Source organism: Martes martes, assembly GCF_963455335.1.
Source record: "Martes martes genome assembly, chromosome: 4".
NCBI lineage: Eukaryota > Metazoa > Chordata > Mammalia > Carnivora > Mustelidae > Martes > Martes martes.
The window spans coordinates 2913699-2938686 of NC_137891.1; the positions used below are offsets into that span (position 1 = coordinate 2913699).

Here is a 24988-nt window from a genome sequence, read left to right on the forward strand (position 1 = left end):
GTAGTGTGAGCTCTTCGTTAAGTAAAATCAGTGTAGGAAATTTAGTATATTCGGGTTAGACTCTGTGAGAAGAGAAACCCAAATCTTGTATGAAAGGAGAGCATTTGGAAGGAGAAAGTTTTTACACCAGTCTAGTTTGTTGAAGGGTTTACTGGAACTAGGATCATCATCAACTCCTTAAAAATTCTCCAAACTTGTTTATGTCTGGAGTTTTTTAAATTGAGCGTGTCGGTGTGTGTTCTTTGTTGCGTCCCTCCTGTCTGGCGGACAGCGCAGGTGTTATTAAAGGGCCGGTGCCTTTCAAGCATCCCCGGTTCACGGTCTTGGCGGATCTTAGTGTGTCAGAGCGAGGATCATCTAGGGGACTCTGGAAGATGCTCCTTTCCTCTCTCTTTCACATGTGCTGTGTTATAGGGTATTTACATCGGACCGTGGGGTGAGGCCCAGAGTGAACTCCGGGGTTTGTCAGCACCTGGTTTCCTCACACCCTGACTTGGGACTTCTTTCAAGAGCAGAAAAAGTGTCTGTCTCCTGTGTAAAGGGAGAGCTGAGGGTCCGGCAGTCAGCAGCGAGGTCAGCATTGCCGATGCAGGAAGCCCCAGGCTCCCCCGCGCAGGGCTGCCTGGACAGGGGCAGTGGGCTGAGTGCCGGAGCCTCTGGTGCTGAGCGGGCGCTCAGCCAAGCATGCGCAGCAGCCTGGCCTTGGTGCTGGAGGCTGTTACAGTCTGGAACAGTCTAGAACAAAGTAAGGGTGTGCCTGGTGTAAGCATCTCGCTAGAAACTTTTATAGCAATTTGGCAGCAATTTTATGTTACTTGATTCTGATGATACAAGTTTTGTGCTTTTGTCTTTCATTTTTATTTCTTCTTAAAGATTTTATTTATTTGAGATAGCGAGAGAAAGAGATAGCAGGAGTGGGGGTAGGGACAGAGAGAGAGGGAGAAGCAGGCTCTCCACTGAGCATGGAGCCCGACACGGGGCTCGATCCCGGGGCCCCGAGATCATGACCTGAGCAGAAGGCAGACACTTACCTGTGACTGAGCCACCCAGGTGCCCCAAAACCAGTTTCAGCCTTTAAAATCTTTCCGTTTCCTCCTCTTTGACAGGAGTGTGGGAAAGACACTGGTAATGCACACAAGTAGCATCGGTCTGTGGCTGATTACTCTGGGCAAGCTGTCAAAGCTCGAACTGGCCACAGCTTGCAGAGGGCTACAGTTACGGAGCCCTGCAAGGCCGTCCTCTCTGCGGGGAGGCCAGTCGGGGCTTGTTTGGTTCAGAGACACAGAGGCTGGCAGTCCCCGTTGTACCGCTGTAGCCACGGGTCAGAGACACGTCCCGAAGCACACAGACGACACGGGGCATGCCGTCCGTGGTTAGAAACGGGACGGCCGGTGCAGCAGAGCATCGCTTGGGACTTCTTGTCCCACAGTTGAGACCGTCCCTCAAACTGACCACACCCAGGTTTCGTGGCTGTTAAAGAGGTGCCGGAGACTCCAAGACCTCAGAACCCTCCAGACCAACAGACAGACAGACACGAACGCCAGCAGTGGGGTGGTGGGGGGTCGGTAGCAGAACCTGGCGCAGAGCTGCCTACCGGACACCGGCAAGGCTGGTCGTGGAAAGCGCCGGTCTGAGACCTCAGCGTGGACGGAGGCCCTGGACCAGAGAACAGACCGCGCTCCGCCCGCAGAGCCGCTTCCTTCGGGCGGCGGCGGTGCATTCTCTGCGGAGACGTGTTTCTGCTGCTCCCTGAAGACCTGTGACGGGTCCCGCCGCGGGCTGCGGGCCGTGGAGGCGCGTTGCGGCAACGGTTTTGGTTTGGCTTATCCCTTGGCACGCTCGGTGTTGCGGGTAGTGACTTCCACCGCTGGGACACCAGTTCCTCTGAGCTACTCTGGGGACGCAGGGTTGCCTGTCAGGACGCAGGTGGCACCGCGTGTGCCACCGCTGTCCGGCCCAGGGAGCAAGAGAGAGTGCGGAGTCGACCAGAAGTGTCGTTGATTGCATCTGATCGTCCAGCGTCCTCGCCGCATTCGTTCTTAATTCTAGCAGTTTACCCGTACGTTATTCTCAGAGATTTTCTTCACACATAACCGTGCAGTCTGGGAATAGTGATACTTTTCTTCCTTCCTTCCCAGCCCTGAGTTTTGCTTTCAGTTTTGCCCATGGAACCTGGCTGGAAAGACTTCCAGACAGTGGCGACCAGAGGTGGGAGTGGTGGGCCCCACGGGGCTCACTCCTGTTCTTGGAGGCGTGTCAGGGGCTCTTCCCAGCACTATGTAAATTAGGTTTAATGTAAATAACCCCCTTCAGTTCAAGGAAGCTGCTTCCTGGTTTTACTTTGCTTAGAGTTTTTATCATGAGTGGCGGGTAAACTTGACCAGATGCTTTTTCTACATACAGTAAGACACCTGTGGTTCTCCTCCTTTCTGAAATCTGGTTGGTTATATATTGTTGCTTAAAAAAAAATTAAGACAGTTTTTGTTTGTTTGTTTTGAGAGCAGTTTTAGGCTTGCAACAAAGTTGAGGGAAGATACAGGGATTTCCCCTCTGCCTGCTGATCTGGTAACGTGCACAGCCGTACAGTTGTCAGCAGCCCCAGCAGACTGGTGCTTGTGTTACTGCTGAGGAACCTGTGCGGACTTACCAGCATCACCTGAAGTGCACGGTTTGCTGTACGGTTCACTGTGGGGGGCGCACATCCTGTGTGTGTGTGGACAGATGTGTAGTGACATGTGTCATCATGATACGTCATATGTACTCTTTTCACTGCCCTAAAAACCCCTTGTGCTCCACCTTTTCATCCCCCCCCCCCCCCAGCTCTGCATCTACTGAAATTTTACTGTCTCTGGTTTTGGCACTTTCAGGTTGTTTTATAGTTGGAATCATGTAGTGTGATCGGCTTCTCTCAGTTAGTAACATGCATTTACGGTTCCTCCAAGTGTTTTCATGGTTTGGTAGCTCATTGCTTTTTCGCACTAAATGTTCATCGCCGGATGGACCACAGTTTGTTCCCCTTCCCCCGCTGAAGGGTGTCTTGGTGGCCTCCTTGTTGGCAGTAGGAAGAGGCTGCAAACACGGAGCACTTCTGAATGTTTAACCGCCTTCGCATTTCTCTGACGAACCCCTCTTGGTTATAATATGTTATTTAAAAATATTGTGTGATTAAATTTGCTGGTTTTTTAAAAAGATTTTTGCACCTGTGTTGAGAAGAAAGATTGATTTGTGCGCTTTCTTGTGTTGTCCTTGTCTGGTTTTGTATCATTGTTTTGCTGGTCTCGTACGGTAAGTTGGGAATTTCTGTAAGATTAATACTGTTATTCCTTAAATTATTGGAAGAATTCAGGTATTCCTTTGTGGGAAGAATTTTAATTACAGATTGACCATTTTTAATGGAAGATGTCTAATTTGGTTTTATGTTTCTGGTCTTGGTTTTATATAATAGCAGTTTATAATGGCTTAAGTTGTACTTTGCAAAGAATTGTGTGTGCATCTCAGGGTACCTGGGTGGCTCCGTTGGTTAGGCGTCTGCCTTTGGCTTGGGTCATGATCCCAGGATTCTGGGATCGAGCCCCAAGTCAGGCTCCTTGCTCAGTGGGTAGCCTGCTCCTCCCTCTCCCTCTGCCACTCCCCCTGCTTTTGTGCTCTCTTTCTCAGTTAAATAAATAAATAAAATCTTTTGAAAAAATTGTATATGCATCTCAACTTTCCTGTTCATTGACATAAAGTTCGTGACTTTCTCTTGTCAGTATCGGATACTCTGTCATCACCTCCTGTTGTGAGCATCCTCTTCTCTGTTCTGCGTCATCCTGGATGGTGTTGGTTTCCACCAGACCTTTTTCCCTTGGTTAGTCTTGCTAGATGTCTGTCAGTTCCATTATTCTTGTTAAAACAAACAAACCAACCTTGATTTTGTTCAACTGCTTAATGTCCTGTGAGATAGTGGATATTTAGATCACTAATTTCCAGTCTTCCTTGCTAGTGCGTGCATTTAAGAGTATAGATCTCAGGGACTCCAGGCTGACTCAGGAGGTGGAGTGTGCAGCTCTTGATCTTGGGGTTGCAAGTTCAAGCCCCAGGATGGCTGTAGAGATTACTTAAAAATAAAGTCTTTTTAAGAAAAAGTGTGGATTTTAATGTAATTACAGCTCTGTCCGCATGTAGCATCGATCTTTCTTTTTTTTTTTAATTTTTTTTAAATTTTTTAAAGATGTTATTTATTAGAGAGGAGAGAGAGAGCGAGAGAGAGCACAGGCGGACAGAGAGGCAGGCAGAGGCAGAGGGCGAAGCAGGCTCCCTGCCGAGCAAGGGGCCCGATGTGGGACTCGATCCCAGGACGCCGGGACCATGACCTGAGCCGAAGGCAGCCGCCTAACCAACTGAGCCACCCAGGTGTCCCTCGATCTTTCTTTTAATTGCATTGTTAAATTCAGAATACTTCGAGTTTCTTTTTGGCTGATGGGTTACTTGAAATATGTTGCTTAGTTTACAGACAGTTGGGGATTTTCTAGTTGTTTTGTTGTTGTCCAGCTTTAATGCTAGACACAGAATATACTTTCAGTAATGTCAGTCCTGATGCTCATGGCATCCTGTTCTACCCGGCACGTGGCCGGTTTCAGTGACTGCCTGCTGTGCACGGGCAGTGAGCGTTCCCCTGCAGACGGGACTTGGGCTGGGGTCTAGAGATTTCTGTTGGCTAGAGTGAGTCTGTCAGCCATGCTGTTGTGTCTCATGTCCTGGGCCCGGGTGGACTCCTCGTCCCTTCTGCCTGTCTTCAGCCTCACCAGCTTCTAGAGGCTCCCTCTGGGCTTGGTTCCAGGATTGGTGACTGTCTTAAGGGGACACCTAGCAGAGTATGTGTCCTGCTCACCGGAGTCCTGGGGTCCCCACGCTCCTCACTTGATCTCTCAAGGCCAAAAGCTCAGCTGCTTTTTGTCTCATCGGTGGCTTTTCTTGGATCTTCACGCTCTCGAAGGCCCAGAATTGGCAGATGCCCTTTGGGAAAAGGCAGCTGTTCAGTGTCTCTTACGTCTCCATCTGTGTCCCTTGCTGTCCTGGTTGCCTCACAACATCTCGGACTCAAAAACATTGGGCTGGTTTTTAATCTGACTTTTCTGAGTATTCTCAGTGGGAGTGTTCGTCTTGGCCGAACTACCCCCACGTTCAAATGGAAGTCCTCCTGTCACACGGACAGACTTGGGTTGGTTTTTGCTTCCTGGTTCAGTTTTGTTTTCAGCTGTGACTGGGCTGACTCTCCTGCTGAGGGACTGGCTAAGCGGGAGGGCCTGGCTTTATCTCTGGGGTTTTCGACTCCAGGGCCTCGTATGTGTCATGCCCACTCCCTGAGTGTTCATTTGTGAAGAAAGAGCTACAGCTCACGTGCAAGTTTTCAAACGGAGGCAGCAAAGTGAATGTACTTGGCTTTCCTGTGAGATTTCCCCCCAGATTTAAAGGCTGTGATTTTAAAAGGGAGGACGGTGAGGGGATATTGTTTATAGTTGGTGAACTTTTGACAGAGCTGAAATAGGACCTTTTAATTTGTTAAGAAACATTTAACAAGTATTTGTGACGCTGCTGTGAATTCGGTGCCGCCATGGGTGCAGGGGAGCAGGGATTGTCCCGGTAAGTCAGGTCTCAGCTCTCCTGATGCTCACCTCTGCGTGTGATGTGACCAGAAGGGAAGAAGATCCAACAGTGTTGTTAATATAAGGACCAGCATGCCACGTTTTAATAGATTTTAACCACATTTTAATAGATTTCAAATACGGTGCACTGACCATTTTTTTTTCTCTTCTAGAGTATGACAGATACATAGCATCTAGCAAAATAATGGCAGCTGCTTACCTTGACCCAAACTTGAATCATACACCGAACTCGAGTACCAAGGCTCACCTGGGCGCCGGCGCGGAGCGGTCCCCCGGGGCAATGGAGCGAGTGTTGAAAGTCTTTCATTACTTTGAAAACAGCAGTGAACCAGCTACTTGGGCCAGTATTATCAGGCACGGGGATGCGACTGACGTCCGGGTAGGTACATTTTCCAGGAGGTAGCGCCATGGACATTTAGGTTAAATAAGCATGTAGGTTAATGGCACAGACCAAAAAAGGATAAAAATTTTTATTCCCGTATTACAGCAGTGTTACCTTTTGCTTTATAATATTTATTCAGGTAATATGTGACTGACCAGAACTTTTAAGTGTAAAATCTCTTAGGAAAATAATAACTGAACCATATGTTATCCATATAAAGGTATTCATGTTTTTCTCTCTCTTTTTTTTAAAAACTCTTTAGCATAGAAGAGAACAAAGTAATTAAAATAACCTCTAATACTTAGGAAATAAATTATTTTCTAGAAAGGGAACTTGAAGGTCTCTGCATGACCCCAGATAGGATAGATTCTTCAAAAACTGACTGGGTCCGTATACCAGACACTTGCCAAGGTTCTAGGGCTGTCAAGGTCCCTGCTTCTCCGGCCTCCTGTCTGCTGGGGCGGGGAGGGAGACACCTGTGGCCTTAGTTGCAGGGCAGACAGTGTGCTTCCCCGGCAAGCCTGGGGGCGAGGAAGCCTGTGTGATGTTGTGCATAGCTGGTAGCCTATGGGCCAAGAGTGGTGAGAGGCGCGATGAGCCAAGGTTGCTGAGAGTTGGGGTGAGCGGGCAGCAGTGCGGTTTCAGAAAACTGAGTTCAGGACATCAGTTTTCAGCAAGTGTTTACTTTGTCCACGTGTTAGAGAGCCACTGCCCCTTCCTTCCCCTCTACCTACTCCCATGTTCATCTCTAGGGAGGACAGTGTCCAGTGCCAGGATGAACAGATGTGTCTGTTTTCCCCCCTTTCTTTTCATAATAATGAAGCTAATTCATCTGCTACTCTTTAACTTATATGCCTGAAGTACTTTTAGCAAATTAAAGGGATAATTTCCCATTACCTCTATAACATTGGAGTCCTCACTGTTCAGGTGGATTCATTATTCAAAGGTGAATAATTCATTCAGGCTTAAATATGTATTAACATCTGTTCATGTGCTGTAGTTGAATATAGTAGTCTCTTGTTACAAACTTTTTATGAAGCTTGATGGCTTTTCCTAATTTTCCTATAGTTTTGTTTTACATTTAAGCTTATAAACACAATCACTTGGTAGCAAGGCCAGCAGCTAGTGTTCTGTCTTAATGTTAATTGGAGGATTTATGTTGGAGACAAACCTTGCAAACCTAGAGTTTATGGGAAGGCTCTTAGCTTATGTTTTAGTCTTTGTGAATTTCAGTTACAGTGAATGAGGAAGTTTGTTAAAAACATTGCATCAGCCTTCATAAACCTCTGAGTATTCGTACAGAAGGGGTGCCTTTCAGAGATGTGAATTTGACAAGACATTTAGCAGATATTCAAGATTGATTATATCCGAAAAGGCGCCTTGGAAAGGCTCCACAGCAAAGGTGTTTTGGTATCAGATTTACTGCACACAAGAGGATCCTTATCAAGGAGAAAACTAGTGATCACTGGGCACATGTCAAGCCTGTAGCCGATGTTACAAACTTATCAGACATGAAAAACGTTTATATTGTGGAGAAAAAAGTCAGATTCACATACCTGAGTTATGAGAACATGTTTGTTGAACTTTTATGAAGATCAGTATGAGCACATCCATGTGACTGAGACCCAGGTGGTTTTATTTCGTAGTAATTGATAAATGTTTGAAATTTAACAGCTCCCATCAGTTGATTATTTTCAGCTTGAGGAAAAAGAACTCTGAGTTGGCATCAGTTGGTTCACTAGAGCTTTTCCTGTGATGGAAGCTGGGCGTTATTCATGACCCGCTTTCATTTAATGCAGTGACACTTGGAAATGCAGTATTTTAATTGTGAATTAATGGATCTGCACGACTGAACAAAAAAGGACCGAAGCACATGTCCATGCCGTCTTTCTCCCCAGGAAGCACCACGCAAGGAACAATACAGATAAAGGAACTCGCCTATATTGTTAGGCAGGAGTACAGTGGAAGGAGGATGGCCGCACCTGAGGCCCAGTGACCTATAGCCGAAATGGGGTGAGGGGTGAGTTCGGAGTGGCAGTGTGGGCACTTGGCAGAAAGAAATAGACCATTTAGTAATGGTAGCAGAGAAGAAGCCAGGCCACCCAGTTTCTGCAAAGAGATGGCTTACTGTCGTCCACAACAACGAAGTAATTCGATTCCGACCCTTCACTGCCGCGCCGCCTGCCCCAGTAGCCGAGTGCAGCACTCGCGCGCCCCGAGGTAGCTAGTCTCAGCTGCTGTTTTCTCGGTACAAACACAAGGTTCTGTAGATGTAGTGTGGAAGAAGAATGTAAAATATCTCATTAGTAATCTGTTTTGATTGCCTGTTGAAAAGACCATGTTCTTGACATCGTAGGTTAAATAAAATGTTATTAAAGTTGAATTCATCCATTTCTTTTTACTTTTTTTTTTTTTTTTTTAGAAATTTTAAAGTAACATACAGCTTGCTCGCATTTTTATTTCTGTCAGACCGTTGTGCTGTGTAGAAAGTAGCGATCAGAGAGACCGCCTGACTCTGAAGCACCGCCACCTGTGGGGGCGTTGAGAGGCTTATTTGCAACAGGAAATATCTGGATTCTTGTTGTAGTTCATTACAGAGGTTTGATTCCTCATGCTGCACTTCGTAATTTTGCTTCTTTCACATGTATATCCTACGCCTATTTAATTAATTTCAATGTTCGATTCTTGAGAGGATCCCCAGGACCCCATCAGTTATAGGCAACGTGCACCAGGCAGCGACAGAAGAGGCTTCTTTTCAAAGGGACCTGAGAGTCTCAGGGGAAGGCCCCGTGGCCTTGGACACTCAAAGGCCGTCTCCGGCCCACGTGGCCACAGCTGTGCGGGAGGAGGCCCCGAACCTCCTTGTGGGAGTCTGTGAGATGGGCACTGGAGCACCTTCTCTCGACGTCATCAGCCTCAACCCGTGTGACTGCCCAGGCACCGCCAGAATCAGGTGCAGGTCGTACCCCCAGTCACGATTCCCGACAAGTGCTGGCGGGCTCGCGAGTCCTGCCCTAAGGAAGCAGCGGCCCACGGATGCGGACACCAGTTACCTTGGCCGTGGCTTTGGCCCCATGTCAGTTGCGTGCTCCAGGCAGCTCTGGAGCTCAGGTTGAGGTCAACCCCGAAGCGCCAAGGTTAACCCATGCCGGACTATATTGAATACGAACAGTCATCTAGAAACATGGTAGTGGTACTTTGGAGTAGTAAGAGTTATAGGAAACTCCAGATTCTACCAGAGGAATCCCCTGCTTGGGAAACAGAATGACGTTTACATCGGCAGTGCTGGATGCAGGACCACACTGGACAGTGTCTTCTCAGGACTCAGGGAAGTAACTTGTACCTCAGAAGTCCTCCACACAGGCTGCTTGTGAAGACGTGGAACGAAGGTGTCTGTAGAGAAATAGGGTGTAGGACGTTAATACCACAGGCTTCTCTTTAAGAAAACAGTTAGGAAACTTAATGGAACAGACCCATGAGCCCAGAAAGAAGTGTTGGAGGGATGTCGGCTGTGGCCCGCGTGCAGCCCCCTCGCACCTCTCCTCCATCTCCATGGTCTCTTCAGGCTGTGACCAGCGTTTACTCCAGCTCTGCCTTCTCCACACCTGTCCCCTGTTCTGACTGGTCTCCCTCTGAACTTGGGACCTGTGCCGCCCAGCTGCCTCTGCCCCTCTCGTCCGTCTCTGTGCTTCTGACTCCGCGAGGACTGTCTGTACGTCCATCTGAGGGCCTCCCTTCTTTCAGACACTCAGAATCATCCATTGCTCCTCCTTCGCTTACGCCCTGCATCCAATTCAGTAGCTGTTTGTGTCCACACGGTTCCCCAGATGCACCCAGAATCCACCCACGTCATCTGACCCCTGCTGCGACACCTTCTTCGAGCCACTTGGTCTCCTGACACCCCACCGCCCCCCAGGGACGCCTCAGTCTGTTCACAGTCCAGCAACGAGGTGATCCTATGAAAAAGCCAGAGCGTGTCACTCCTCCACTCAGAACCTTCCTGTGGCTTCCTGTCTCGTGGAGGGTGAACATTCAGGTCCTTCAGAAGCCCCTGACTCTCCTCTCCCTGTCACATTCCACAGCCTTCTCTCCTCCACCTCGCTCCCTTTGACTTCCTGCTTCCTGGGCTGTTTCTCCAACATGCCGGTCTTGGAGTCATTTGCTCAAAACCTCTAGCAGCTCCCTATTTTTCTCAGAGGAAAGCCGAGTTCCTTCAGTGGCCTACGAGAATGGGCTCCTTGTGGCCCATTCTTATCTAATTTCTGTGACTGCCCTTACTCCCTCAGCCTCCCAGCCCGGGAGGGCTCCCTCTTTTCCACCTTTTCTGTTGCTTGTCACCCCATTTTGATGGTGATTTCTCCTTCTTGAGATTGTCTTGTCTCTTGATTTGTTTACTCTTTTATTCTCTGCTTTCTTCCCCTAGACTGAAAGCTCTGTGACAGCAGGGGCCTTCCTGCCTCCTACTGATGTCCCCAGCATCTTCAGCAGGTCCTCGCAGGCACACAGCATCTACTTGGCAGATCCCCATTGCAGCGACTACACGAAATCCTAGAGGAAATGGAGTATTTCCGACAGAAATGTAAATTAGGAACGTTGGTTGCAGAAGTACCAAGTAGTAGACTAATAATCATAAAAGAAATTGAATTGATAGAGATTAAACCTATCGAAAACCATACCTGGGCTTACTGATAACTTCTTTCAGACCTTCAGTCCCCCCTTGTTACTATTTTCCTTAAATCACAGGGTCTAAAACAATCCATTTATACCCAGACACCAAATCTGGGCAGGTACCGTATAATGCCACTGAAGATTAAGTTGCAGTTGAGTTGTTGGACAGTATTGTTGGCACGTTCAAAGTATCTTCAAGTTTACTAAGGAGCCCGAGGCCCTTTTCTGACTGTGTAGCGCACTCGGAAGTTTCCATGCTCGTCCCGAACCTCTAGAGCAAGGTGATGGAATTGTGTGAAGTTGCGAGAGGAAATCAGTCCTGTGGTTTGCTAAAAGGTGACTGTGTTTGGATTGGGACTGTTGTAACCGAGCTGGTAGTGGGAAGAATGACGGTAGAGAGAAACATTCTGATCAATTTAAAATCAGCTTTCTGATCAGAGTGCGCAAACACGTGAACAGCTTGCGATTCTGTGAGTTGGTGGTTGTCGGGAGCTCTGAACAGAGCTGTGCTGTGCTAGCAATGGCTGGTGGCTGTAGGGGAAGGCACCCAGCAGGCAGTTTTCCCTGAGCGCAGCCACAGATGGCTGCCTGGAGGCCTCTGTGTGCAGTAGCCCCGTGGTCTCCCCTGTGGTCGCCAGGGCTTATTGTTAGGTGTTGTCACTGATGCCTTCTGCGTGTCTCCATTTTCAAATGTAAACTCCTTCTATCTGCTGAGGATCAGGTGAATGTGTGCTTAAAAACTCAAATACTGATTACCGGGTATTCAAATAATTTTGGTGCAGGAAAGGACTACAGAAATTTTAGTTAAATTATTCCTTTAATGGAGGGAGAGTGTCACCCAGGAAGAAACTAGAAAGAAAAGCTTAAGGAAAAAAATGGAGTCCAAAGCACTGTTAAGAATATGCGACTGCACAAGCAGGAGGAAGTCAGTTCTCTGTCACTAGACCCGTAGAGTTAGTGATTGCGGCAGGCAGAGTAATGGCCCCTGAAGAGGTCCACGTCCTAACCCAGAACCGGTGCATACGTGACCTTCCGTGGCGGATGTGACCAAGATGAAGATGACCTTGAGATGGGGGAGATGAGGAGCTGCAGACCTTTTCTGGCTGTGGTCAGAGGGAGGGGGCCGAGGAGGAAGGGTCGGACGCAGTGCTGCTGGCTTTATGGATGCACAGAAGGGCCTCCGGCAGCTGGAGAAGGCCAGCCTAGAGCTTCCAGAAAGCGGCACTTCCCTGCCAACACCTTGATTTTAGCCCAGTGGGACCCATTTCAGACTTTTGATCTTACAGAACTGAGAAGTACGCGTTTGTGTTGTGTTAAGCCCAGAAGTTTGTGGTCATCTGTCTGAGCAGCAGTAGGAGGAAGGACTTTGTCTTTGTCTCGGAGGACTTCGGGGCCGACTTCAGGCTGAGCGCCGAACCGACAGTGATAGCAGTTGGCTTCCTTACCTTGAAGAGCATCTGGAAGGGAGGCACGGAGTAGTAACCGCTGGACATGGTAATGAGCAGATCGGGAGTGATGACTGCACTTGCAACTCCTGGGAGGAAGTAAACAGATGAGCACTGTTAACAGCACCGTGTAGGGTTTCAGATCTCTCTCGTGATAAAGGAATCTTGCAAATCCCTGAGAAGACAGCTTGACAGAACAAATGTCTCCTGCTCTCTTGTTGCCACCTTCCCCACAGACTGGCCGTGCTAGTGTATGTGTTCAGCATCACCTCTCTCCTTCTAGACTAAGGCTTCGGAGGGTACGGGTTCTGTCTTACCCATCGTAGGTAGGCTAGATGCGTACATGTTCACTCACCGAATGAGTGAGTAATATGCAAGAGTGAATGGACGTGAAGGGACAGTTTGCAGGATTTCTTTCTACCAGTTGAAAGGTCATTATTTCTTTCTAGAGCATTGTCTAAAAAATAAGTGACCAAGTTGAACCAAGCAGAATCATAAAAAGAACTTTTAAAAATGAAATTACAGCATCATCTTGCCAGTATATAATCAGGGAAAGGTAAACTAGAACAGTGAAATGCCCCACCCTCACCCCGTGGTCCATCACATTGATTAAACACTTGGGTTGATTTTATCCGGCACTGGCATGAGACGAAGGATAGTCTCGAACATTATGTGCCAAGTATCATTGCTCTAGTTTCCCTGGTGGCCATACTTCCAAAATGCCACATTTTTAAGTCGCTTTGGACCCAGGCATCCGTTTTTAAGCATTGCTGCCCCTGTGTGATACCAGCTAGAAGCTCGTCTGTAGGGGTACCGCGCACACCTCACTTTCGCTCTCCCCCAGAGCAAGGGGGAAGATGACTGTCCCCTCGGAGGAGAATGGCTCTGGGGGCTGCGCGCTGTGTTCCTGATAAGACAGAAGCGTGGTGCCCACACTGGCTAGGGTGTTTCATCCCTGAATTCTTTTCCTGTGAATATCTCATGTTAAAATTAATCAGGAATATAATATATTTCCCAATTCTGGGATGTGATATAGATGAGTAAAGGGATATTTCAAAGTAGCTAAGTGTAGGTTTATATATTGTGGGTGGGATTGTCCTGGGACATCAAAGCCAGGATGAGAAATTCAAATTTAATTCAGGTGCCATTAGTGGCGTATTGTAAACCCTTGTCCTGTTATCTCCCTAGAGGTCCTTTTCTAAACATGTGTGTTCCGGAAGTGATACGTGTGATACATGCATGCATTCCATATGGTAGTTATGTTGGGGTGGTTTGTTTTGAGTGTGCATTCCTTACTAAATACTTAGTTCTCAAAGTTATCTTTCAGTTACGCAGAACCAAATATTTAGTTTTCAAAATTATTTACGTTACTCAGTGTATACACTGAGCTTCAGATATGTAAGTCCTTGCATATCCATAATCTTGGCGGCCACTTGAGCTGAGTCAGCAATGAGATATTGAGGAGTTCTAGAGAAGTAGGACAGAACACAATATGGAAGCATAATGAAAAAGCAAAACAGGAAATGAAGGGGAATGTCTGTGTGTTAATTGCTGTTAATATTTTAGTGGAAAGTGGAAGTTACAGCCTTGTTTCATCAGGAGCTTCTGAGGGATGGGAGCTCTTTGTTTCACAGAACCAAACCCGAGGTCATTCTGGGTGTCTTCGGGCTGTGTGAGCAGGTGAATGGGCTGAAATTGTATCTACCCCACAAGACTCCCGTTTGGGAGCCTGCTTTTCCCCCGGGCTCCACAGCTCTGGACTAAGTGTCCGTACACTTGCCCCTCTGCAGGTGGGCACCTGCGTGCCCATTCCTTGAGGGGTCATGAAGATAACCTCTGCTGGGGGTCCTCAGGGAAGGTATCTGGAAAGGTGGGATTTCTCCCCGACTGTTGATAGCACATGGAGCAGTCAGAAATGGTCTGTGCCCAGAGGATAGACCCCCCTGAGACCAGTGGCTGGGGCCAGATGTGCACGTGAACTGTGGCCCTAACAGGAGCGAAGTGGCTCTGGAATTGGCCAGCTGCCAGGGAGCCGCTGCGGAGTGGAGAGAAGATGTGCTGAACCCGAGCCTTCCTTCGTGAGGGCAGCGGTGTCGGTGTGCACTCGGTGGCGCACTGGCAGAGCTGGGACAGGAAGACAAGGCGCTTTTGTGGGGATTTGAAAAGAGGCGCCAGGGCCTGTCCTGTGCAGCTCAGAGATCTGTGCTGTTGGCAAGGAGAAGCTGCAGAAGCCGCCTCCGAGGGAATTGCTAGAAATGGAGGTCTCTTCCTCTCGGCAGATCCCCCACCCCCAGCCCACGAAATGAAGACGGGGGCGGGGGGCGCTGGGTGTCGGCTCCTGTTGTCCCTTGGCTGGGTGCCCTTGGGTAGATAGAGGCTGCAGCGTCCTTCACGGTGTCCCCATCAGAAATTCCGGCCCTTGAATCCGAAAGCCAGGAAGGACATTTATGCCTCCTTCGGTCCCACCCAGACTTCTGTAGGCTGCGCACATCCTTCCTGTCCCACGGAGAGCTCGTCTGCTCTGCAGAGTGGCCTGTGACTCCTCCAGCCCGGTCCTTTGTCCATGTTTTCTCCCCTCCCCTGTCACTCTCCCATGCTTGATACACAACCTTCTCCTGGGATCCAGTAGTCTGAAAGGGAGGCTGGCCAAGGGCAGGTGCCACATGATGCCTTTGGCATGGATACACTGGGTCCTTGACAGCTTTTGCACATATAGTACGTGTGCTTCTCTTTTCTGAGGTATAGGGTTAGGAACATCCTTATTATCGACAGCATCGTGCCCTAATATGGAAATACTTAGTGTGCGTGGGAACTTAAGATGTGTCTTATATTACAAGTAATATGATACCTGCAGTTAATTGCTAATTTAAAACAAAGCAGTGACGATTTCCTTTGGCAGTCGTTTTACTGTTAATATCAGCATCATTACAAATTATGAATGGCCTGAAGCATGGAGAAGAGTGCAGTGGATTGTGATCAGCACACTCTCACGTAAGGACGCAGGCGGACTGTTGGATTCCCTTTTGAGGCTCTGTGTGTACTGCCCATTTACATCTGTGTACACGTGTGACTTCCACAGCTGGGCGGGCACAGGTCAGGACTCTGGGCTGCTGCTTCCCTTTCTGAGTCCCAGGATAAGCTTCATCTTGGCGAGGCAGCCTTTCCTGCCGCCTTCGTCTCTGAACTCAGGGCACATGTGTTAGGAGCACTAGGTTTGGGGACTGTTTCGGATTGCTACGCTGTAATCAGTAGAGAGCACGTAGCAGGTGAGGGCAGGCCCAAGCAGGTAGCTTCTCCTGCATCATCAGTATCACCAGAAGCGTGGCCTTCATTGTATGTTTCTAAGTGTGTTTCCAAAGAAATGACATTGAAGTTGCAGCCTGGCCTAGAACAAGATGTTATCCTGGGTTCAGAAAGTGGAACCCTGTCCTTGGGTCTAGTTCTCAGCAAGTGACTTGCAGAGGGCGGCTGGAATGCTTTGTCAGGTTTTGGGGATGGAGCAGAGGTAGAGCTGCAGAAATGTACATTTCCATGCCTTGTTTATCACTAAAGTAAAGGGAAGAGCCTCGTTTTGTGTTTTTTTCAAAACTTTTCCTTGTTCATAAAAATACTATTTGAGAAAAAAGATTCCTAAGAAAAATTGAGTAATTTGTTTAACTTGATACTCTTTTTACCAAAGATTTCTGATAATTAACTAAAAAAAATGAACATTGCGTTGATATTTAGCATACAGTTTTTTTTTTGTTTGTAACAGTCATTTTTGTGGGGGGTATGTTTTAGGGCATCATTCAGAAGATAGTGGACAGTCACAAAGTAAAGCACGTGGCCTGCTATGGATTTCGCCTCAGTCACCTGCGGTCAGAGGAGGTTCACTGGCTCCATTTGGATATGGGTGTCTCCAATGTGAGGGAGAAGTATGAACTTGCACACCCACCAGAGGAGTGGAAGTAAGATTACATACCTACTTTGGTGTGACTCACACTTGATTTGTTTTGCATATTAAATCACACACAAGAGGATGAATGTTTTTGCTTAATTTCCATACTGATTGTAATCACGACTCCTGTATAAATAAAACTGGCTGGTAATGATTTAACCAGTGATCTCTTCTAGACTTCTGTTCAGTCTGTCTTTGTGGCACCACCAACTTGGGACTGCCTGAGCTTCTGATGGGCTCAGTGGTGACGGCCTTGGGCTAGTCGCACTTCTCTTGTCAGGACTCCTTTGTTTCAGCCTTGGCTGGAATAGCTCAGGTCCTCATTCCTTTCCTTTCTGTCCTGTTACCATCCTTCTGTGTAGCAGGACTTTGTGAGCCCGGAGGAGACCACACCTAATTATCTCATTAACGGGCAGCGTGGCTTGCCCCGTGGTGCCTGGTAGCCTCCGGCTCGCCTGAGAAGGGGGGTGTCTGAGTGACGTCCGCGCACTACAATTAAATTAGGCCGTGACTCATGCTGACCTTAGTGAAACTGACATAATTGAAGGTGAATTAAAAGAATTCTCTGTAATTGCCCTTTCTTTGGTTCTCTCCCCACAAAGATAATAATTTTTTCCACTGTTAAGCAAAGCAGCCTGTTAGCAGGAAGCCGTACGTGTGAAACACTAGGGTGTGGGAGAAGTTGGACCCCATGCACGGTGCCCTCGTTTTTATAGACACGGCCGCAGAGACAGAGGCGATTGTGGAGGGGACAGTGCTCATTGTTGGTCACTCTCAGTCCAGCAACCTAACTGATTAGAAGACACATTGAAAAGAAAAACCTGCGAAAGTTAATAAATCTCCTGTCGAATACACTCATGTCCTGGTTACGGTTTACCAGAGAAACATACTTGTATTTCTGGTTTACCGGGCCGCCGGCACGGGCCGAGCTGACAGGGTAGTCCATGATAAGGTTGTTGTGTTGGCTTACATCGGTGCTGGCAGAGATGTGACCTCCCACTGTTTAATCAGTCAATCAAATAAGTGTTTCAAAGCTAAGAATACCTGAAAGTTACTTTAAAATACCGCAGGTGTGTTTATTCAGCACAATTCTATTAGCTGCTTCATTTATGTGGCCGTGTCAGAGGCGCACTCCAGTATGATGGTGCCCCTAATGCTCGGTAAGGTGTTGTTGAACGTGGACCTCTGAGCATCAAGCTCTGTTTCTGTTCTTTTAAGCCACTTTATTTTGCTTAATTTCAAGTAAAGTTGAGCGGCCTCTGCTCTCTTTCATGGAGCCTGAACCCTCATAAGCAAGGCAAGCCCAGTCTGGGCGAGGTGGAGCTTTGCCGAATGCAGTGCCGAACCGGACGCGGACGGAGGTGGCGAAGGTGACGCCACGGCCATGTCGCTGGCACCGAGCGGCTGGAGCCCGGCGTCAGGCCAGCTGCGTGCGCCTTATAATCTGTACATTTGCAGCTCATAAAATGTGTGTCACAAAGCTCTCCCCAGTCTTAGGAGGTAAGGATGAGGAGACAGGCCACAAACTTGATTTAAGTTCCAGGTACAGAGAGAGCTGGGGAAACAGCTTCGGTTAAGTGTAGCTGACTTCATAGCGAGGCTTTTGCAGTGAACATGTCCGTCTCAGGAGGACTCCTGCAGTCTTAGCTCGGAGGGGTGGCGTGGCGGGTGGGACCAGTGAAGGTGCGTAGACAGTGGGCTGGAGGCACAGGTGGTCCCTGCGGGTGTCTGTGCACACCAGAGGAGTCAGGACTTAAAGGGTCAGTAAGGAACAGGAGACTGTTGTAAAAGAACCATGTAGATTTGAAAAAGGACCAAACACAAGTTCTAGAAACCACTGGATGGGTAAAACAGCTGATATAGCGGAAAAATTGGTAAACAGAAATGTGGATCTGAGAAAATCTTCCCAAAAGACAGCACACAGAGATCAACATGTGGAAGGTGTGAAAGTGCTTATGTAATATGAAGAATGAGAAAGTCAACCCATTTCTGCAAGGGGCTCTCAAAGCGAGTAGAAGGAATGAGGAAAAGGAAATATTCCAAAGAGGTAATGGCTGAGAATTTTCTAGAAGTGGTGAATAGCATAAATCCTCAGGTGTAGGACTAACATAAGATCCCAAATGGGGTTAACAACGTGAATCTGCACATTGGTGGATTACAGTCAAATTGTGTACAAAAGAAAAAGAGATGATGCTAAATGCAATCAGGGAAAAATTCACGTTTCTCCACGATTCTCTCCAAGCGGTGAGAAGAAGTCCCGGGCAGCCCAGCCCACGTCTGTCTGTCAGATGCCGTTACCGTTCAAGAGCAGGGCGGCACAGATACTGCCCTCAGAGAGGTCACCACCAAAGGAGCCTCCTATAGACACATTTCAGGAAAAAGGATAGTGGTTTCCGAAGGAGAGTTTCAGATGCAAAATCGGGTAGATAAAAATAAGCATTGGCTCTAAGAACAAATAACGATAAGAACCGATTTTTTATATTAAAAAAGTAGAACCCAAGTTGTGGCTGCCTGTCAGAAGAGAGGTGGTCAGAATTAAAGCTCTGTCAGCCACGTTTTAAGGGTATGTATAAAAAAATAAAAAATAAAATTGCATGTTAGGACAGCTATGAAACATTAGAATTAGATTTTATAACCTAAGCGGTAGGTGGGTGAATAGGTATTAGGGAAACACAGCAAGAAGAGAAGAAAGGGACTAGAAAGCAGGACAAAGAGGAGTCACAGACAAGACTTTAGAAATAAGCTCAAGCAGACTAACAGTAACTGGTCAGAGATGTTGGTGTGTGACCAAGAAATAGAAGCCAGCTCTCTGCTCTTTATGACGGGTATCTAAAACAGTGATGTTGAAGACTTTTTTTTTTTAAATTTTATTTATTTATTTGACAGAGATCACAAGTAGGCAGGAGACAGGCAGAGCGAGAGGAAGGGAAGCAGGCTCCTGGCCAAGCAGAGAGCCCGATGTGGGGCTCGATCCCAGGACCCTGGGATCATGACCTGAGCCGAAGGCAGAGGCTTTAACCCACTGAGCCACCCAGGCGCCCCTGTTGAAGACATTTTTATGTGACTTACAGGAAGAAACATTTTACCTTAAGACTCAGGACACATGCACATGTATGTGTCTCAGAACCATTTACATATAGGTCTACATATGTACTTGATAAAACCATACCCAGCCTCACTAGTACATTGAAGTCTACAGTTTCCATCCAGAGGCATTCTATTCGGTTTAACTTCATTTAGAAAGATGGATGGTAGGCAGGTGGATGGATGGATGGATGGACAGGTGGATGGATAGATGGATGGATAGATAGATGGCTGTATGGATAGAGATGATGGATGGATGGATGGATGGATGGATAGAAAGATGGATAGATGGGTGGTGGGTGAATGGATGGAGAGATGGACAGACGGATGGATGGATGGATGGCTAGCTACAGAGAGGGATGGATGGATAGAAGGATGGATGAATGGTGGGTGAATGGATAGATGGATAGAAAAGTGGATGGTGGGTGGATGGATGGATAGATGGATGGATAGAGATGATGGATAGATGGATAGAAGGATGGATGGATGGATAGATGGATAGAAAGGTGGATGGATGGTGGGTGAGTGGATGGATAGATACAGAGAGGGATGGATGGATAGATGGATGGATAGAGATGATAGATGGATAGAAGGATGGATGGATGGATGGATAGAAAGATGGATGGATGGATAGAAAGTTGGGTGGATCGACGGATTGATAGATACAGAGAGAGGGCTGGATAGATAGATGGACAGAAAGATGGATGGATAGAGAGGGATGGATGGATAGATGGACAGAAAGATGAATGGATGGATAGATAGAATTTTCCTACCTACTAACCAGGGGGATGAGGGGATTGATATTGCTTTATTAATATCTTATTTAAAAAGTTTCAAGATAGAAAAGCATTTTTAGGGATATGAAGGGCAACTACATTTTTTTAAAAAAATATTTTATTTATTTATTTGACAGAGATCACAAGTAGGCAGAGAGGCAGGCAGAGAGAGAGGGAGGAAGCAGTGTCCCTGCTGAGCAGAGAGCCTGATATGGGGCTCGATCCCAGAACCCTGAGATCATGACCTGAGCCGAAGGCAGAGGCTTTAACCCACTGAGCCACCCAGGTGCCCCGAAATAGATGGAACTATTAAACTTACAAGTTCCTAAAGACACTTCTCAAAATAAAGCAAAAATAGTACTAAAAGAATGAAATTGACCCCTCCTAATTAAAAAGAAAACAATAGTAATTTTTAAATTATGTTTTTCACTATTCTTTTTAATGTGGAAATATGGAGTCCTGCACATAACAGTGTATTAATCAGTTGAAAAACACATTCCTAAATAATTCATGGTTCAGAGTAAAACTCCCAGTTAGCTGAGGGTCTGGCTATGCTGCCAAGTTCTACACCTCCCGTGGGCTCTTCCCTTCATCCTCCAGTCCACCTTCCCGTAGGAGCTGACGCTGTCAGTCGTTTCTTGCTTAACGGCGCTCTGCACTTTGCTTCGTGCGTGCCCGACCCTCCTTCTTGACCAACCATTCACTGTCTTCTCCTGCTTAGTGTTTAAATGTGGGGGCTGCTCCTGTGACCTCTTCTCTTTCTTCCCTCTGTAGACCAGCCTTTGGCATCGAAATCACACTTTCATTGGATAGACACAGGAAACCAGGAAACCAGTTACTGCCTAAGCCAGACAAAAATCCTAAAAGCTGGTGGCTTGGGAGAGCAGTGATAGAAGGAGCGAGAAGCAGCTCTACAAGCGTTTCTTAAGCTAGAGCTCATAGGATTTGCTGAAGAGTCTTTAAAAATATGCACGTGCGATGAAATCTGTAAATCACTTCTGCAGAAGATTCCAGTAGCTCCTCCTCCTACCTGGAGCCAACTCCAGAGCTCCTGATCATCTCTCTGCCCGCCTCCTCTCGCTCTCGCTCCCCTCCCTGTGCTCCAGTGGCTGGCGCCCTGACATGTCAGCGCTCCCTTTTCAGGACTGCTGGGTCAGGCTCTTCTCTGCTGCCAGCTTTCTTACCTGCTGAATGGGACAGACTTCTGTCTTGGAGAACTTGCCCCCTGCTCCAACCTAGCCACTTGGCTCTCTTACTGGTTCTCGAACAAGTCAAGCGTCTTGCTCCTTGGGGTCTCTGTACCTGGTGAGACTGGCCAGTGTGCTCGTCTGCCGTTTCCAGCACGGCCTGGACCTCCCACCATGTAGGGCACGTGCTCCGCTGTCCCCTCTTCCCTGTGGTCTTGTCCGACCGCTCTGTCTGTAGGGCCCACTGCTGACCCACCAGATGACTTTTCTCCCTCAGGGACTTGGTCTTACCCCCTGGTCTACTCCTGGCTTCTGGTCAGTTGTGCCTGGTGTGTAGAGGGCATCCAGTAAAAACTTAAGTGAAAATTGAATTAGTGGCAGTGAAAGTGCAAAACAATCCAAGAGACGACACAGTGTGATGAGTAGTAACGTGTATTCGTTCCACGAGTGTGTGTTCTTAGCAGTGTTTTAACACTAATACACGTCTGCATCGTGCAGGGCACTTGACTCACTTTATCCAGTTTCTTATTGTGATAGTCTGATCAGGTGGGTGGGGCCTCACCTTTTGCCATTTTACCTGTAAGAAACCTGAGGCTTCATGAGGCTTAACAGCCGCCTCGAGCTCCTATGGCTCCCATGGGTGGAGGATAGAGAGTGGAGTCCGTGTACTCAGCTGTCCTCTACTCCTGTGTGAGACACGGACGTACGAAAACCGGAGCGATGGGCAGTGTTTGCCCTTGCTAGCGGGCATCTTCCTGGTTCAGTGGCTTTGTGCGGGCCGCCGGATGCCTGGCTTTAGTTCTGAGAAGTAGGGTCGTACTCAGATGAAGTACCAGGGCTCACCAGAGTAACTGGATGTCAGTTTCCACTCTTGGGAGGTTTTTGAACATAGACTGTGTGTGTGTACGTGTGTGCGTGCGTGCATGGTGTGTGCGTGCGCGCACACATGCCGTCTGCCACAGGATCTGTTGAGGTTGCCTGATGACGCTGAGACAGAAACTTGCTCACCTGGGTCTCCAGCGCTTCCAGCACCTCCGCAAGCCAACTTGGGGTACACCGTGTGCTTCTAACTGTGGCGGGCAGTGGGGCCTTACAGAGGCGTGCTGCCTCGCCGCTGGGGAAACGGAGGGCTGGTGGGAGAAACGGCGGTCTTTGTGGGAAGAGTAACAACAAAGTTAGACCCTACCTCCAATACACGGAGACCCGCTTGAGACGGGTCAGGTGAGAAAAACGTTTAATGGAAAATAGAGTTGAATGTGTCTCTGGTCCTGGAGTAGGAAGTTTAGTACCCCCAAAATGTTTAATAACAGCAGATTTAACTTGATTAAGATACAGAACTCCCGTGTATCCAATGTATATATTTAAAAGGGCAAAAGCAAGTTGCAACTGGGAGGAGCTACGTGCAACACACGTAATGAACAGAAGATGATGTCGGGGGTTCTCCTGATGGGTATGAAAGTGGCACACGATTCACTAAGTGGGCCAGAGACGTGATGGTGTTACATCGTGAAAGAGAAAACTAGCCTGGCAGTCATCACAGGCAGCCGCTGTCGGTTTCATGATCCCGTTAGGGAGATGGGAGTCTGGACCCCAGGATCCATCTGCAGCTCTCTGTGTGGCAAAGAGTGAGTTGTTGACAGCAGAGGACGGAGGACGACGGCTCTGGCAGGCTCTTGCCCGCGCTGCTGGTGAGAAGGTAAATGGGCGAATCTCTCCAGCAAACGACTTGAACTTCCAGCCGCTGTGCACTCTGCAGTCCTGCAGCTCCTTCAGCTTTTGTCCTGGAGAGACTCTGAGGTCTCTGCACGGGGCTGGAGATGCAAGACGCTCGTGCGCGGGGAGACGCGCAGCGGGGTGGCCGAGTCTTGGCCACGCTGCCTCCTGACAGACGCGGTCTCCCAGGGCAGTGTCGTGAGTCCACTAAGTACCACGGAGCTGCACACTTTATAAAAAGATTGGGCTTTTTTGTAACGTCAATTTTACCTCAGTTAAAAAAAAACTAAGTCCTAGAAGATGACATAGAGCACGAGGAGCTTTTATAAAATGAAGAAAAAAAACTTAAAAGAGTGTTGCGGGGGACACATCAGTTGAGTAAGACAGTGTGGCTGATCTAAGTGAAGGACCAGAGGGGGATCACCCAGAGCCTCTCCAGGAGGAGCAGCCTGCCCCACCCGTCGCCACGAGGGAGACAGCCAGGGACGAGTGCGGAGCCCTGGGGTTCTGAGGCAGGGCTCTGGAATCACCCCCCCGTGGAGACACACGCTTCCAGTCCGCCCAGGAGGGAGCAGGGGCCCCCCTCCCTGTCACTGGGCTCCTGGGAAGGCCCAGCTGAGCAGGGAGTAGTTGTCAGGACCCTGAGTTCAGCCCCAAAAGTCTCAGTCCCGATACCATCCTAACCGATACCGCAGCAAACAGTGTCCTGCAGTTCGGAGAGATTGTCATCAGACAGATTTCCATTTTAAAGTTCTGCACTTAGATCTTTCTAATGAACTGAATTTTGGTAATTAAATTTCAGTTATCTGGAGTGACCTGTGTAGAGTGGTCTGTTTGGCTTAGTCATATGTAAATAGACTGTCAGAGCTTTGCAGGGAGATGGTCCAGTCCTTCGTGATGTCGAATCCAGGACTTTGAAGGCCGGGTCTGAGAGGTGACTCGCGCGGCCTTTGAGAGAGGACCGTGGGGCTGTGCCGAGCAAGTGAAGACCGTCCTCCTCCTTGTTACCAAGACGGGGTTCCTGCCTCCCACGTAGCCCTGCCCGGTCCCTGCCGAGAAGCAGCCTCTAGCTCTGCAAGGACATGACTGCTTCCAGTCCGTGGCAGGAGAAAGTCTTTTATAGGGAGGAAAAGTGCCTTTTTCAAGGACGACGAATGGAAATGAGTAGCGGTAGTTCCGGAAGCTTCCCTTTATGTTCCCTGTGTTACTCCGCACAGGCCTTCCTTTACAAGCAAGTCTTCTGTTGGAGCCCTGCGCTGCCGAGCTTGGAAGCAGAGCGACAGCAAAGCGCTCCGGCAGGTTTGGAAGTGATACCTTTAAAATGAGGACGGACTTTCGGGTCGCTGGCTGTTAATTACACATCCGCGGGCTGCCCCCGCCCCAGACGGGGCAGCAGGAAGACAGGTCCGTTTCTGTCCGTTTCCGGTGGGTCTGCGGCTGCCGGCTGACTCCGGCCAGGCTGGCTGGAGAGGGGTTCTGGTGGGCGCTGTTAACCTCGGGTATGGAACGGTCAGTCTGTGTACTTCTTTTTGTTCTCGGTATGTATCAGAAGTTTCCAGAATAGAACACAGAAGTCCTGTGTACCCTTCGCTTCGCTGCCCTAAAATGGTGAAACTTCCATAAATATAGTACAGTAATTGAAGCCAGGAACTTAACGCTGACACGGTATCATTGACCGGTGCACAGATGCTACTCAGATATCTGCGATGGTCCCACTGAACACCCCTTTCCCGGTCCAGGATACCATGCGGCTTTCACTCTCCTTAAGTCTTCTCTAATCTGGGACAGTTCTTCTGCCTGTGTCCTTCATGACCTTGACACTTGAAGAATACCGGCTGGTTATCTGTACTGTGTCCTTCCGCGGGGGCTGCTCTGGGGGTTTCTCCTGGTGACGCTGAGGTCGCATGTTGTCGGCAAGAACGCTACAGCCGGCCTGTGGAAGCCGTCCTAGCACATCTGATCAGGAAGCCTGTAGCGATGGTGAGACTCCTTTGTACGGGTGTTTTCAACTTGGATCATTTGGTTTAAGGTGGTGGCCAGGTTCCTGCCCCATAAAGTCACCGTTTCCTCCTCTGTAATTGCGAAGTACCTGCTGGGGGATAAGTGTATTGCGACTCTGCAGAGACCCTGTTTCTCATGGATTTTCACCTG

At 48.4% G+C, this 24988-nt stretch overlaps 1 protein-coding gene across 8 annotated transcripts in view; it reads left to right on the forward strand.

Annotated features, from left to right (window-relative positions):
• Window positions 1–24988, forward strand: part of PTK2 (protein tyrosine kinase 2) — a 248074-nt gene that overhangs the window by 78800 nt on the left and 144286 nt on the right. For 6 of the 8 annotated variants that reach the window (XM_080801823.1, XM_080801826.1, XM_080801824.1 and 3 more), the window contains 2 exons: window positions 5798–6024; window positions 15921–16087. In XM_080801823.1, the coding sequence (XP_080657949.1) occupies window positions 5830–6024; window positions 15921–16087 (362 nt within the window). In that variant the 5' untranslated portion in view covers window positions 5798–5829. Of the gene's footprint in view, window positions 1–5797; window positions 6025–15920; window positions 16253–24988 lie in introns of those variants that run through there. The other 2 variants (XM_080801828.1, XM_080801827.1) reach the window with 2 other exon arrangements.